At 37.2% G+C, this 14355-nt stretch overlaps 1 protein-coding gene across 1 annotated transcript in view; it reads right to left on the bottom strand.

Annotated features, from left to right (window-relative positions):
- Positions 1–14355, bottom strand: part of DIS3L2 (DIS3 like 3'-5' exoribonuclease 2) — a 382925-nt gene that overhangs the window by 174451 nt on the left and 194119 nt on the right. Inside the window, exon 9 of the mRNA XM_007462755.1 lies at positions 14053–14226. Within this exon, the coding sequence (XP_007462817.1) occupies positions 14053–14226 (174 nt within the window). The remainder of the gene's footprint in view (positions 1–14052; positions 14227–14355) is intronic.

Below are 14355 nucleotides of genomic sequence, written 5' to 3'. Positions count from 1 at the left end.
AGCAGGGGCTTGTTTCTTTCCTAAAACTTTCTGCTGGAAGTTGTCTTCTTTTAGCTCCAACCCTGGCATTAAAAAATGAAGAGACTTTAGAGTGACATCGGGGACTGGCGGAGTATGGACCTCTGAAAAGCCACCACTCCATACAAGCATTAATAACATTGGTAAAATTGTTAAAATCAACCTTTTCATAATTCTGAAATTAACCAAAGGCTAAAAATCTGATGTACATTTATTCAAGAGAAATAGATGAATTTCAATTAGAACAGTGAGCTTTGTAAGGTTTTTACTTGCCTTATTCCCATGTCCCAGCTCTGAAGTAGCCTTGAAAACCATCAGCTTTCTAATTATGGTGAAAACTGGCAGCCCAGCAGCCACTGGAGGGGGCAGACAGATTTAGAAGCTCACCAAAATCTGCACTCCTGTCTTTATGGGAGCTGTCTGGCAGCTCCCTGAAAAGCCCCATTCACATTACTTTGACCTGACTCACACCTTGCTCTTGTGCAAAAAGCCTTATAGCCCCAGGGATGTTTGTCAAAAACAATCAGCAGCAATTATTTAATATCACAGGTTTCTGAGGTAGTGGTAACAGGTGGAAAATTAGAAGCTAACCAAAAACGTTAAAAGTTAAAGCTGGGGGATAAGGTGTCCACAGAGGTCTTTGCAAAGGCCTGACATATTCCTGGGGGTCGAGACAGCCACACACATGCATAAGGCTGTGCACATGCCCCAGAGAGACCAGGTACGGCCTTAAGTTCTCACCTCTGGCTGACCCAGAAGCTCTGCACAGCAGGAAGTGAAGACTTCCAGGAAGCAGAGCTGTAAAGTGTGAGTCTGAGCACTGAAGGCATGCCCCAATACATGCACAGAGGCTCTCAGTAAAGGCTGGGAGACTACTGGTTCCAAGCATATAAGAAAATCTCTGTTCACTCATTAACTGACCACTAAGCTAGCAGAGCAGAAACTTCTGTGACTTCACACAACAAAGAATATAGAGGCTATAGAATTAGTTCAGTGATGTCACAAAGGGAAAACAGTGACAATAACAAATCTTAGGGAGGCAGAAAAGGTGATCTGATTTTCAGAGTTTCCACATTATATTATTTAAAATGCAAGAGATATAGGTATAGCTTTATGATATAGATATATCATGCAAATAGTAATAAAAAAGAAGAGTTGGAGTAGCTAAACTAATAGCAAAATAGACTTCAAGACAAAAAAGGACACTTTATAATGATAATAGGATCAATCTATCTGGAAGATCTAACAATTATAAACATATATGCAGGGCTTCCCTGGTGGTGCAGTGGTTGACAGTCCACCTGCCGATGCAGGGGACACGGGTTCATACCCTGGTCCGGGAGGATCCCACATGCCGTGGAGCGGCTGGGCCCGTGAGCCATGGCCGCTGAGCCTGTGCTCCTCAACGGGAGAGGCCACAACAGTGAGAGGCCCGCGTACCGCAAAACAAAAACAACATATGCACCTAACAACAAATATATGAAGCAAAAACTGGCCAAACTGAAGGGAGAAATAAACGATTCAACTGTAATAGTTGGAGACTTCAATGCCCAACTTTCAATAACAGAGAAAACAATTATATGGAAGATCAAAAGGAAACAGAAGACTTGAACGATAACTATCAACCATCTAAACTTAAAAGATATCTTTAGAACAGCCCATCTAACAACAGCAGAATGCATATTCTTTTCAAGTGTACATGGAACATTCTCCAGGCCATAAAACAAGTTTCCATAAATTTCAAAAGGTTGAAATCACACAAAGTATATTCTCCAACCAAAATGGAATTAAATTCAAAATGAATAACAAAAAGAAACTTGGAAAATTCACAAATTTGTGGAAATTAAATATCACACTCCTAAACAACCAACGGGTCAAAGAAGAAATCACAAGAGAAATAAATAAATATTTTGAGATAAATGAACAAAACACAACCTACCAAAATGTATGAGATGCAACTAAAGCAATGCTTAGAGGTAAATTTATACTTGTAAATACCTATACAAAAAAGTTAAAAGATGTGAACTCAGTTAACATAAACTTCCACCTTAAAAAATTAGCAAAAGAAGAGCAAACTAAACTCAAGCAAGCAAGGAAGGAAAGAAAAAAGACTACAGCAGAAATAAATTAGAGAAGAGATAAACAAAGAGAAAATAAACAAACCCAAAAGTTGGTTATATGAAAAGATCAGCAAAGTTGACAAACCTTTAGGTAGGTGGACCAAGAAAAAAAGGGAGAAAATTCAAATTACTAAACTCAGAAAAGAAAGAGAATACATTACTACTAACCTTACTGAAATAAAAAGAATTATAAGGGAATACTATGAACAGCTGAATGCCAAAAAACTAGAGAACCAAGATAAAAAGGACAAATTTATAGGAAGATACAAACTACTGGGACTGATTTAAGAGTAGAAAAGTTCAATAGACCTATAACAAGTAAAGACATTGAATTAATAATTTTTAAAAAACAGATAAACAAAAACCAAAAAACCAAAAAGTTCCCATAAAGAAAAGCACAGAGCAAGATGGCTTCACTGGTAAAGTCTGCCCAACATTTAAAGAGGAATTAACACCAATTCTTCACAAACTCTTCTAAAACTCATTCTATGGGAACAGTATCATCCTCAAACAAAAACCAGACAAAGATATCAAAAGGAAACTACAGACCATGATCCCTTAGAAATACAGATGCAAAAATCCTCAAAAGAACACTAGCAAGCCAAATCTAGCAACATAAAAGGGATCCCACATCATTTTTTTTTTTTTTTTTTGCGGTACACGGGCCTCTCACTGTTGTGGCCTCTCCTGTTGCGGAGCACAGGCTCCGGACGCTCAGGCTCAGCGGCCATGGCTCATGGGCCCAGCCACTCTGTGGCATGTGGGGTCTACCCAAACCGGGGCACAAACCTGTGTCCCCTGCATCGGCAGGCGGACTCTCAACCACTGCGCCACCAGGGAAGCCCAGGACCCCACATCATAATCAAGTATGCAAGGTTGTGCACTGTTGGTGGGAATGTAAATTGATACAGCCACTATGGAGAACAGTATGGAGGTTCCTTAAAAAACTAAAAATAGAACTACCATATGACCCACTACTAGTAGGTAGCCATCCCACTACTGGGCATATACCCTGAGAAAACCATAATTCAACAGAGTCATGTACCACAATGTTCCTTGCAGCTCTATTTACAATAGCCAGGACATGGAAGCAACCTAAGTGTCCACCGACAGATGAATGGATAAAGAAGATGTGGCACATATATACAATGGAATATTACTCAGCCATAAAAAGAAACGAAATTGAGTTATTTGCAGTGAGGTGGATGGACCTAGAGACTGTCATACAGAGTGAGGTAAGTCAGAAAGAGAAAAACAAATACTGTATGCTAACACATATATATGGAATCTAAAAAAAAAAAAAAGGTTCTGAAGAACCTAGGGGCAGGACAGGAATAAAGATGCAGATATAGAGAATGCACTTGAGGACACGGGGTGGGGGAAGAGTAAGCTGGGACAAAGTGAGAGTGGCGTGGACACATATACACTACCAAATGTAAAATAGATAGCTAGTGGGAAGCACCCACATAGCACAGGGAGATCAGCTCGGTGCTCTGTGACCACCTAGAGGGGTGGGATAGGGAGGGTGGGAGGGAGGTGCAAGAGGGAGGGGATATGGGAATATATGTTTATGTATAGCCGATTCACTTTGTTATACAGCAGAAACTAACACACCATTGTAAAGCAATTATATTCCAATAAAGATGTTAAAAAAAAAAGAATGCATGGTAGGTTCAACACGTAAAAGTCAATGAAATATATTAACAAAGGACAAAAATCACAGACACAGTAAAACCACTCAACAAAATCCAACAGCATTCATGAGAAAAGCACTCAATAAACTAGGAACAGAAGGAACTGCCTTCACCAAAACCCCCCAAGCTCACATTATAATTAATGTGGTAAGACTGAATGGTTTCCCCCTAAGATCAAGAACAAGTCAAGGAAGTCCACTGCTGCCACTTTTATTCAAGATTGTACTGGAAATTCTAGTCAGAGCAACTGAGTAAGAAAAAGAAATAAAAGTCATCCAGATTGGAAAGGAAGGTGTAAAACTGTACCTATTCACAGATGACATGATCTTCTAAATATGAAAAATCCTAAGGTATCTACAAAAAACTATTAGAGCTAAAAAAGGTTGCAGGTTACATGATTTTTACAGAAATATCAATTTTATTTCTATACATTAGCAATTAAGAATCTGAAAATAAAATTAAGAAAATTTCACTTGTGATAACATCAAAAAGAAAAAAACACTTAGGAATAAATTTAACAAAAGAAGTGTAAGCCTTATATACTTCTGAATACTTTTCAGTACGTAAAACATCATTGAAAGAAATTAAAGATTTAATAAATGAAAAACTATCCCGTGTTTATGGTGTGGAAGATTTAATGACAATACACCCCAAATTGATCTAAAGGTTAAACACAATCCCTATTTGAGGCTCCTTTTTCTTCTGGGGTGGCAGAAATTGATAAGCTGATCCTCATAATAATATGGAAATGCAAGGGACCCAGAATAGCCAAAAAACTTTGGGAGATAAAATAGCAAAGTTGGAAGAGTCACTCTTTCTAATTTCAAAATTTACCACAAAGTTACAGAAATCTAGACAGGGTGGTACTGGCATAAAGATAGACATATAGATCAATGGATCAGAATTCAGTGTCCAGAAATAAACATATACATCTATGGTCAACTGATTTTCAAAAAGTGTGCCAAGACAATTCAATAGGGAGAGAACCATCTTTTCAACATTAATGAAGGTGATGAGACAACTGCATATCCACATGCAAAATAATGAAGTTTGACACCTATACCACACCATATACAAAAATTAACTAAAAATGGATCATAAACATAAATGAAAGAGCTAAAACTATAAAACTCTTGGAAGAAAACAAGTGCAAATCTTTGGATTAGCCAATGGTTTCTTCGGTATGACACCAACAGCACCAGCAACCAAAGAAAAATAGATAAATTAGACTTCATCAAATTTAGAAACCTCTGTGTTTCAAAGAACAGCATCAAGAAAGTGAAAAGACAACCTACAAATGGGAGAAAATACTTACAAATCAAATATGTGATAAAAAACTGGAATCTAGAATATATAAACTATCAAGTCAACAATACAAAGACAATCCAGTTTTTAAATGGGCAAAGGATTTGAATAGACATTTCTCCAAAGAAGATATACAGATGGTCATATAAGCCCACGAAAACACATTAGAATCATTAGTCACTAGGAAAATGCAAATTGAAACCACAATGAGGGGGATGGGGAGATGAAAAGAAAAAAAAAGGACTACATGAGGTAATGAATGCTAATTAACCTAATTGTGGTCATCATTTCACAATGTATATTTACATGAAACCATCACATTGTACACCTTAAATACATACAATTTTTGTCAACTATACCTCAATAAAGCTGAAAACGATTTTTTAACAAACTGACAATGAGCTACTACTTCACACCCATAAGGATGTGTCTATAATTACAAATACAGAGAACAACTGCTGGTGAGACCACGGAACGTCATACACTGCTGATAGGAATGTAAAATTGTGCAGTCACTTTGGAAAAACGTTTGACAGTTACTCAAAAGTTTAAATATAGACTGACTACATGAACCAGCAATTCCCTTCCTAGGTATATACTCAAGAGAACTGAAAACATATGTCCACACAAAAACCTGTATACAAATATTCACAGCATTACTTATAACAGTTAAAAAGTAGAAACACCCCAAATGTCCATCAACAAATGGGTAAATAAAATGTGGTATATCCATACAATGGAATACTGTTCAGCAGTAAAAAGGACTGAAGTCCTGATACATGCTACAGAAGCGGTCCCCAAGCTTTTAGGCACCAGGGACCGGTTTCGTAGAAGACAATTTTTCCACGGACGGGGCTGGGGGGCGGGGGGTGGTGGTGGTTCAGGCGGTAATGAAAGCGATGGGGAGCGGCAGATGAAGTTTTGCTCACTCACCCGCCACTCACCTCCTGCTGTGCGGCCCAGTGCCTAACAGGCCACGGACCACTACTAGTCCGCAGCCCAGGGATTGGGGACTCCTGTGCTACAGCATGGGTGGACCTTGAAAACATTATGCCAAGTAAAAGAAGCCAGATACAAAAAGCCACTTATTATAGGAATCCATTTATATGAAATGTCCAGAATAGGAAAACTCATAGAGACAGAATGTAGATTAGTTGTTGCGAGGAGCTAGGGAGGAGAGGGAAGGGGAAGTGACTGCCAATAAGTGTAGGATTTCTTCTGGGGGGTGGTGAAAATGTTCTGGAATAGCAGTGATGGTTGCATAATTTTTAGACTGCCCAAGAAACTGCTGAATTGTACACTAAAAGAGATAAATTGTATTGCATTTGAATATCTCAATATAAAAAACAGTGAAGAGACTTTGCCACTCTGACATTTAACTATCCCTAAATCTCACTAGTTTACTCCAAATCCTAGGCCACCCACACAAAAAATTTTTTTCTTATCATTACAGTATAATTTCCAAACAGATTTTATGTATTTAGAATGTATAGAAATTAATCATCTTTCCTGTGCATTCATAGTTCCACAGTGCTATAAAATTATTTCTGAGTATAAGTTCAAATACTGTCTCCTCTGTCAATAGGCATTTTTCCACCTGTTCAGATAAAATCTACTGCTCTTTGACCATCTGTGTTCTCTAAGATTTACTGCTATTTATCAATATAAATTTTATGTTGACAAACTACTCAAGTACTTACAATTAAGAATATCCACAAGTGGTCTACTTTCAGACCCATTAATCTTTGTTATTATCTATGAGTTTCTTGTATTTTCATAAACAGTGAGTTGGGATTTACATGAAGGGAATAACATTGCCAGTAGTTTCAAATGACAATGACAACTTCCCCCATTTAATGCAGAACAATTTTTTTTTTTTTTTTGCAGTACGCGGGCCTCTCACTGTCGTGGCCTCTCCCGTTGCGGAGCACAGGCTCCGGACGCGCAGGCTCAGCGGCCATGGCCCACGGGCCCAGCTGCTCCGCGGCATGTGGGATCTTCCCAGACCGGGGCATGAACCCGTGCCCCCTGCATCAGCAGGTGGACTCTCAACCACTGCGCCACCTGGGAAGCCCAATGCAGAACAATTCAATCTTGCTTCTCACCAGACAAGGAAAGAAGGGGTTCCCTTGACAATGGAAGAGCTGAGATTGAAAGTGCTGTCCTTGAATTTCTTCTGTTGCCCACAGTGAGGCACCGTCTATATTTGTCAGATAAATGTGGAAGATAGTTACCAATGGAATACCATTTTCTTTCAAATCCAAGAAGTTTGCTCTGAATAATTCAGAAAAGGACATCTCAAACACAGTTATACACCATTAGAGCTAATACATTTTGAAATATTTAGTTTAGCAATTTCATAGTGTATTCTAAGGAACACTAGTTCCCTGAGATGATCCACAAAAAAATGTTGTAAGAAATCTATTAACCCACTGTTTTCCAAAAATGGGTGGCCACAGAATCTTTTTTCTCCACAGCACCTATTAAAATCCCAAAGAACTTGTGACCTACCAACACCTTGTGGAAAATCCTAACTTGGTCAAATAATCCATTTTATAAAAGATGAAACTGCTCTCTCTCTCTGTCTCCCCACATTGAACTGATTTGTCCAAGGTCACCCAGCTAGCCCCTAACTTCTAGTGCTCTTTCTATGCTGCCACACTCCCTAACCAGAGGAACCTTTTCTAAATGGCAATTTAATCAGATTGGACTTCCTCATAAACAGTAAGATTAGTCATTTAATGTTAGTTATGTTTGAAAGCTTTCCCACAAAAGGGTTGACCTGAAAGAGGTTAGTATTATATGTCTCTCCTTTCAAGTTGCTATTTCAAGGTTGGTTTTACCTGGAGTGAGAGGAAATTTCTGTCTATCTAGAACAGTTCAATCTTGAAGATACTTCAGTATTTCTCACCACAGCACCCTTTCTGTGCTCAGTATTTTTAGCTCATTGTTTTCTGTTTTGGCAGCCGAGAAGCTGCAGTTTGTAATTTTACCTCCAGCTTCATATTTCTTCTTAAAAGTGAATACAATGTCCTGTTTATAATAATAAAATCACTAGTTGGCAGAACGACATTAAATGGAAAAAAAAAAAAAAGAAAGCAATTGGAAAATTTAGAGCAAGCAATTTTATATGCCAAGTTTCACATTTGTAATGGTCCGGTGGAGGTCACTGGGCTTCCTTTTTATTGAGGGAATAGTAAAGAAATAGATATCTACAAGTTCTCCTGTGAAAAATTATAGGAACCGCCTCCCCTTCAAGGAAGCTCATAGTTTTACTGAAAAGTGACATGATCCAAACTTCCACAATACTACTAAAATATAAAAATCAATTTAGGGTGGTATTTTCCCCCTCTAATAATTTAGGTTTTCATTTTCCACTTTAATTGAGCTTTTAAGCTTTGTTTCCAGTTTAGTAACAAAGGAAACAAAACAATATGAATGAAATTGAAAATAATTGGAGCCAGTCTCAAAAATAACCTTGGGGTTTCTTGGACTTCTGGTGCAACCCCCTTTAAGCAGTTTCCTTGGATATATTCTCTTCCTGACCCCCAAAGGCTTGCATTGCAGTATTGGCACTGCTTTTTTTTTTTTTTTTTTTTTTTTTTTTTTTTTTTTTTTTTTTTTTTTTTTTAAACCTCAGATGCCCTGCTAAGGAGAGCTGCAGGTTAGGCCATGCAAGCAGCAATTCTCCAGAGACTGGAGCCGAAGGTCCAGAAAAATAGTACTCCCAATCAGAAGGGCCAGATTGTTGCCCCTAGGAGTTCACACTAGCCTTACTTCTTGAAAATTGCTAACCAACCATTTTTCTTTTCAAAATAAACACTATTTCTCTCAACTTCAGTTCACAAAATATTACCCCAATTCCACTGGACTAAAAAACTGGAATTTTACTGACATAATTGGATTATGAGGTTTAAAGATTGATGGAACTTTTGTGTTCCAAATATAATCGTTCAAATACCAAACCTAAACGAGTATGTAGAAGTCCTTATGTAGCTAGAGCCAGGGTATCACTGTGGGCTCCACGGCAGGGTGGCCCAGCAGAGGGGGTCAAGAAGCTATCAAAACCATTGAAGTTGTGAGAGCCCTGTTACAGCGGGATCTGGGAGTCCTAGGGGAACATACCACCCTTTCTGCAGCCACAGCCTATGGCTAAACTGAGAAATACTGCGGTCACTCTAGTTCCCCCTATGCCTGCTCATTTCTCAGATCTCAGCTCAAGCACCAATGACGCTGGCAGTTTGTCCATATGAATGTTACAGCGCTTGCCATCCTCTGCTGTAATTTATCTGAGTATAAATCTGCCTCCCTGAGGAACAGTAAAGTCATGAAGAACAAGGGCTGGGCCTTACTTGTCTTTGTATTTCCAGTGACTAACTGAGCACTTGGCATATATTATAAATACACATATATATTATACAGAGAGATACATAAATACTATATGTAAATAAATGTATATAGGAGAGAAGGGAGGAAAAGGAAAAAAGTTTTATTTAGGAGTTCCCAGAATACATATTATTTATTCATAGCATATGTTTTTTAGTGTGTGTTAGGACTCATTTCTAGTTCTTTTGACATTCCTAGAAAAATTAATATTGATAAAACCTCTTTGAAGGCAGTGGACCTCTGAGCAGAAGAAATCACAGTATTACAAACTCTTGTACCAAGTATCTCTCTCCTCCGTTACAATTCCATATTTGACTATTGCTTAAAACATTTGATTCATGCTCCTCTGCTATAAGACTGAGCGTTCCGCAAGAACAGAAGCTACATCTATTTTTGTTCATTGGTGAATTTCTACTGCCCATGATGGTGTTCCATAAATTTGTTGATTGAAAAATGAAATAAATCTATTAAAAGACCAGTCAAAGAGAAGGAAAAGGTAATCAGATCCAAACACTTCAGCATACTAAGTATGCTTAGTATTCTCTATTTTTTATTGTAAAAAGAAATTAACCATGACTACATAAATACATGAATTAATGCTGGCACCCTCACAAGGTATGTGAATCAGGTGGTAAGTGAGGTGTACCTCAAGTGAGAAGAGAGTCGGTGTTCCAGAACACAAAAGGCAATGAACGATACTGGCACTTCTGTTGGTTCCTATACTTTCAGCCAACTGTGAACAATAGGTATTTATGTATGCCCAGTACCATGGATTTATGAAAATTATCTAGTTTTAGTTAAATTAATTCTTACAAAACAGGCAAGTGGCTAAAAAAGATTATTGCAAAGACCCACAGATTGAAGATAATATTGAACTAATAATAGTAATACCACTAACACCATGAAAATAGCAAAGCTGACATTTCTTGTGCTCCTAACATGAATTCATCAGCCACACTATGATTTCAAAACAATGACTGTCAATCATATGGTCCATAGCAGATACTTAGAAAAAAATAAACACACTTAATCTGTCCGTTCAAGGTAAAAGTAATGTTTTAACAACGATTTAAAAAAAAGAAAAAAAAAGTTATTGCTTTTTGAAAGCAAAATAAAACAAGAAACTCAAGTTTTAAATATAAAATTCTAAAAATGGATGTTTTGAAATGTTTCCATTGTTATACAATTTGGGGACCTAAAATGACCTAATCTTAGAAACTACAAAACTTTTCATATCTATACACTTAAATTTTCTAACAGAATTTTATAACCAGTTTTTAAAGATGCCAACTGAAGAATAATCGAAGATTATGAAATCATTTTAAAAAATCTAAAAATGCAACACCTTTCAATTAGTCCACAAGAACTGACTGACATCATGAAAGATGGAAGTTTATTAGCTGGATTTCAAAATGAATCTGAATATTATCAGTGAACAGGGTTAAAAAATAAGTATTATGATTTAGTAAGTTGAGCTCACTTCTTCCTATGATATCTTTTTCAGTTATGATAACCATTAAAACCAAAACTAAGTTTCAAAATATACAACACTTACAACTGGACCTCTGTATTTCCACACTGCAAGTTGTTAAAGCAAAATAAAAAAATAAAGAATATTCAATCACATTGCTTTCACCAAAAGCAGGATTAACAATATGAAGTTTTCTATACCTTCTTAAAGTAAAATAAAAATATATTAAAATGTATTTCTTTCTCATTTTTCCACTTTTATGTATGTTAACAGCATATATAATAAATTAGTAAAGTAGTAAGTACACTTGTAATTTTAAAATAAAGGCACATATGTTACAGGGAATGTATGTTCAACAAAGTTTAGAGATTACTACTTTAGGCATCAGGAAGCAGTTGAAAGATTTTAAGCCAAAGGAATAAAAAAAAAAAAAGAAAAAAAGAATACGATTTGAATTTTAGAGAAATAATTCTAGAGGATAATAGGCAGGTAAAAAGTTTCTGGAAGTTAAAGTGATTAAAAATAAAAAATCCCTGTTACTATGCTAATAGCAGAGAGCATCCCACAAGCTCCCTGTATCTTTGGATCCTCTTGCAGGACACATAGGTATATTTTAAGAGAAGACTTCTGCAGAGCAAGACCTCGTAGTCTGTGGTCTAATTCAGAAGGCAATGGGGGCCAAAAAAAAGGCAAGGTGGGGCCATGAGAGGGGAACTGAGCGATACTGGCTTCTAGGACTATTGGCATGCCTTATTATTATTCATCTGCAGGCTAGGAGTCAGGCTAGGAAAGATTGAGCACCTCTCTCTTCTGATATTTCCATTTATAATTTTTTAAAGTTATAGAAGTTTTTTTTTAAACAATTTGAATAACAGAGTAATTTATAAAATGAAACGTAAAATATTGCCTCCCTATCAGTGAAATGATAGGCACTTCACCAAAGTCCACACACGATAATCACTGTCGGCAGTTCAATGCATTTCCTTCCAGAACTTTTTTTTCTGCAAATATACTTTTATGTGTACATGTATATGTATGTACATACACATTTATATCGTTTTTATATTATTTGACTTTATAAAAAACTAGGCTCATATTCATACTGTTCTGAAACTTGCTTCTTTCACTTCTCAATATATGATGGCCATCCTTTTAGGAAGTCCACATGGAAATGGTTCCTTTTTTGCAGCTGCAGGGAATGTTATCTTATTGATATGACATAGGTTATTTAACCATTCCTTTAATGATGCACATCAGCAGTGTCACTTTTATAATAAAGCAGCAACGAACATTCTTTATGTACATCCTAAAACACTTCTTTGAGGAGGATGGACTCCTGGAAATAGAGTTTTCAGGTGAAAGGGTAAGTAGGTTTAAAATGTTAAAAGCTACTGCAGAATAGCTATACTAACTGACACTTCGAACAATAAAATTCAACCATCCATTCTAACTTTCTTTTCTTATTAAAAATTTTTAAATAGATTCCTAGATTTAGGAAAAGATCTCAGAAAACAAGTCCCTCAATTTATATATGAGAAAATGAAGGTTCAGAGAGAGTAAGATTATGGACTCAAGATCTCAAAACCCCTGACAAGGTGACTGGCCAGGAGTTCTCTGAACAGTGGTTACTGCTGAAAGCCAGGAAGGCAACTTGAGTTAACTGACTTCAAATATAATGTGTGTTCCATCAGAGTTAACTAACAAGCAGGAAAGGGAACTGTCAACTCCTTTTCCTTGCCTACCCGCTGCAAGAAAAGAAAAGAAGTACATTTCTAAAAGATACAAAAGCAAGAGGGAGCCGGAAAGGAGGATTCTCAAACTAGGTGGAGTAATGGGCACCAAGAGCTTAAGGTATCATAAATTCAGCTGCATGAAGTGCGCAAGTGTGGCGGAAAAGACTCTGACACGGGATGACCTTAGCAAAAAACCTTCCACGGCCTCAGTGGGTTGTATGAAAAGTTCCTTGGTTCTAAATATCTCCATGTGGCATCCAAAATGAATGCCAGTACTGAAACCAAATTCTGAAGAGAAATATCAGAAAAGAACTAACATCCCACAATGAAGAAACATCTTCAAAGAAGATATTGTTAAAAAAATACCACAAAAGTCCTTTCCAACAAATTCCAGACCTAAAAGTAAAGCTTTAAAATGAAGCTCCAAGCACAGAAGTCTTGAATCCTTTGCTCTGTGCCTGAAGAGGCCCATTTAAAGGAAGGCATTTCTAACCAGATAACACTGTCTTTATTTGACCAGACCTATGGGGCATAGCAATGAGAAAAGAAGGTGGCAACTACACCTTTTGAAATTATAATAGCATGGTCTAGAAGAAAAGTCAGTACACTTCTTCTATAAAGGGCCAGAGAGCAAATATCTTAGGCTTTGCAGGCCATATGGCCTCTGCTGCAACTATTCAACTCTGCTCTTGTAGGTCAAAAAAATAGCCATAGACAATATATAACCAAATAAGCATGGCTGTGTTCCAATGTAACTTCATGAATGCTGAAATTTGAATTTTATATAATTTTCATGAAAAATTATTGTTTTGATTTTTTTCAACCATTTAAGAATATGAAAACCAGTCTTAGCTCACAGGCTGTACATAAACAGTCAGTGGGCTAGATTTAGCTTGGAGGCCATCATTGGCCAACCTCCGGTATAGAGCACTTAGTTCCCAATTGTACGGAACTTGAATGTTGGTGGAAAGATGGGAATATCTGAGGCCAGCTCATAGGAGAGTTAAGTTAGAAGGCAGAAAGATAGAAACATGATGTGCTTTTTTTTTTTTTTTGATTTGACACATTTATTTTTTGAAATGATTACCAGAAGAAGTATACTTTTACATCCATCACCTCACATAGTTACCTTTCTCTCTCTCTCTCTCTCTCACACACACACACACACACACACACTGTATTTTATTTTTACAAGAGATAAATAAACTGACACCAAGCATTGTAAATGGATGACCACAACAAAAGCAACAATGATTGCAGTTACCAAACACAAAACACGCTCATACTAAGAAACATGATGTTCTTTAAGAGTTTCAGATATTTACCTTAAATCTCTTCTCTTGCTGAATTCCTCTGGTGGAATTGTCCAAGGCAGGTCTTGAGGGAGACATTCTAAAACTTCTGAAGAGAAATCAGAGAAATCCACTCCATACTCTGTTAGTATCCCTTCAGTTTCAGGCTCGATTTCACCAGCCTGCCCAAGACTCTTAGCCAGCTGCCTGTGGACAGGACAGAGAGGAATAAGCAGGTTAGTGAGTAATGAAACATAGGCGACCCATTTCCTCTCTAAAAGTGAGGGTAGTAGGAAAGTCTTTGAAACCTCCTGCCCCTACCCCAGAAGGAACACC

Source organism: Lipotes vexillifer, unplaced genomic scaffold, assembly GCF_000442215.2.
Source record: "Lipotes vexillifer unplaced genomic scaffold, Lipotes_vexillifer_v1.1 scaffold860, whole genome shotgun sequence".
NCBI classification, from domain to species: domain Eukaryota; kingdom Metazoa; phylum Chordata; class Mammalia; order Artiodactyla; family Lipotidae; genus Lipotes; species Lipotes vexillifer.
Note: the sequence above shows the minus strand (reverse complement) of the source record. Positions and strands in the feature narration are given on the sequence as shown.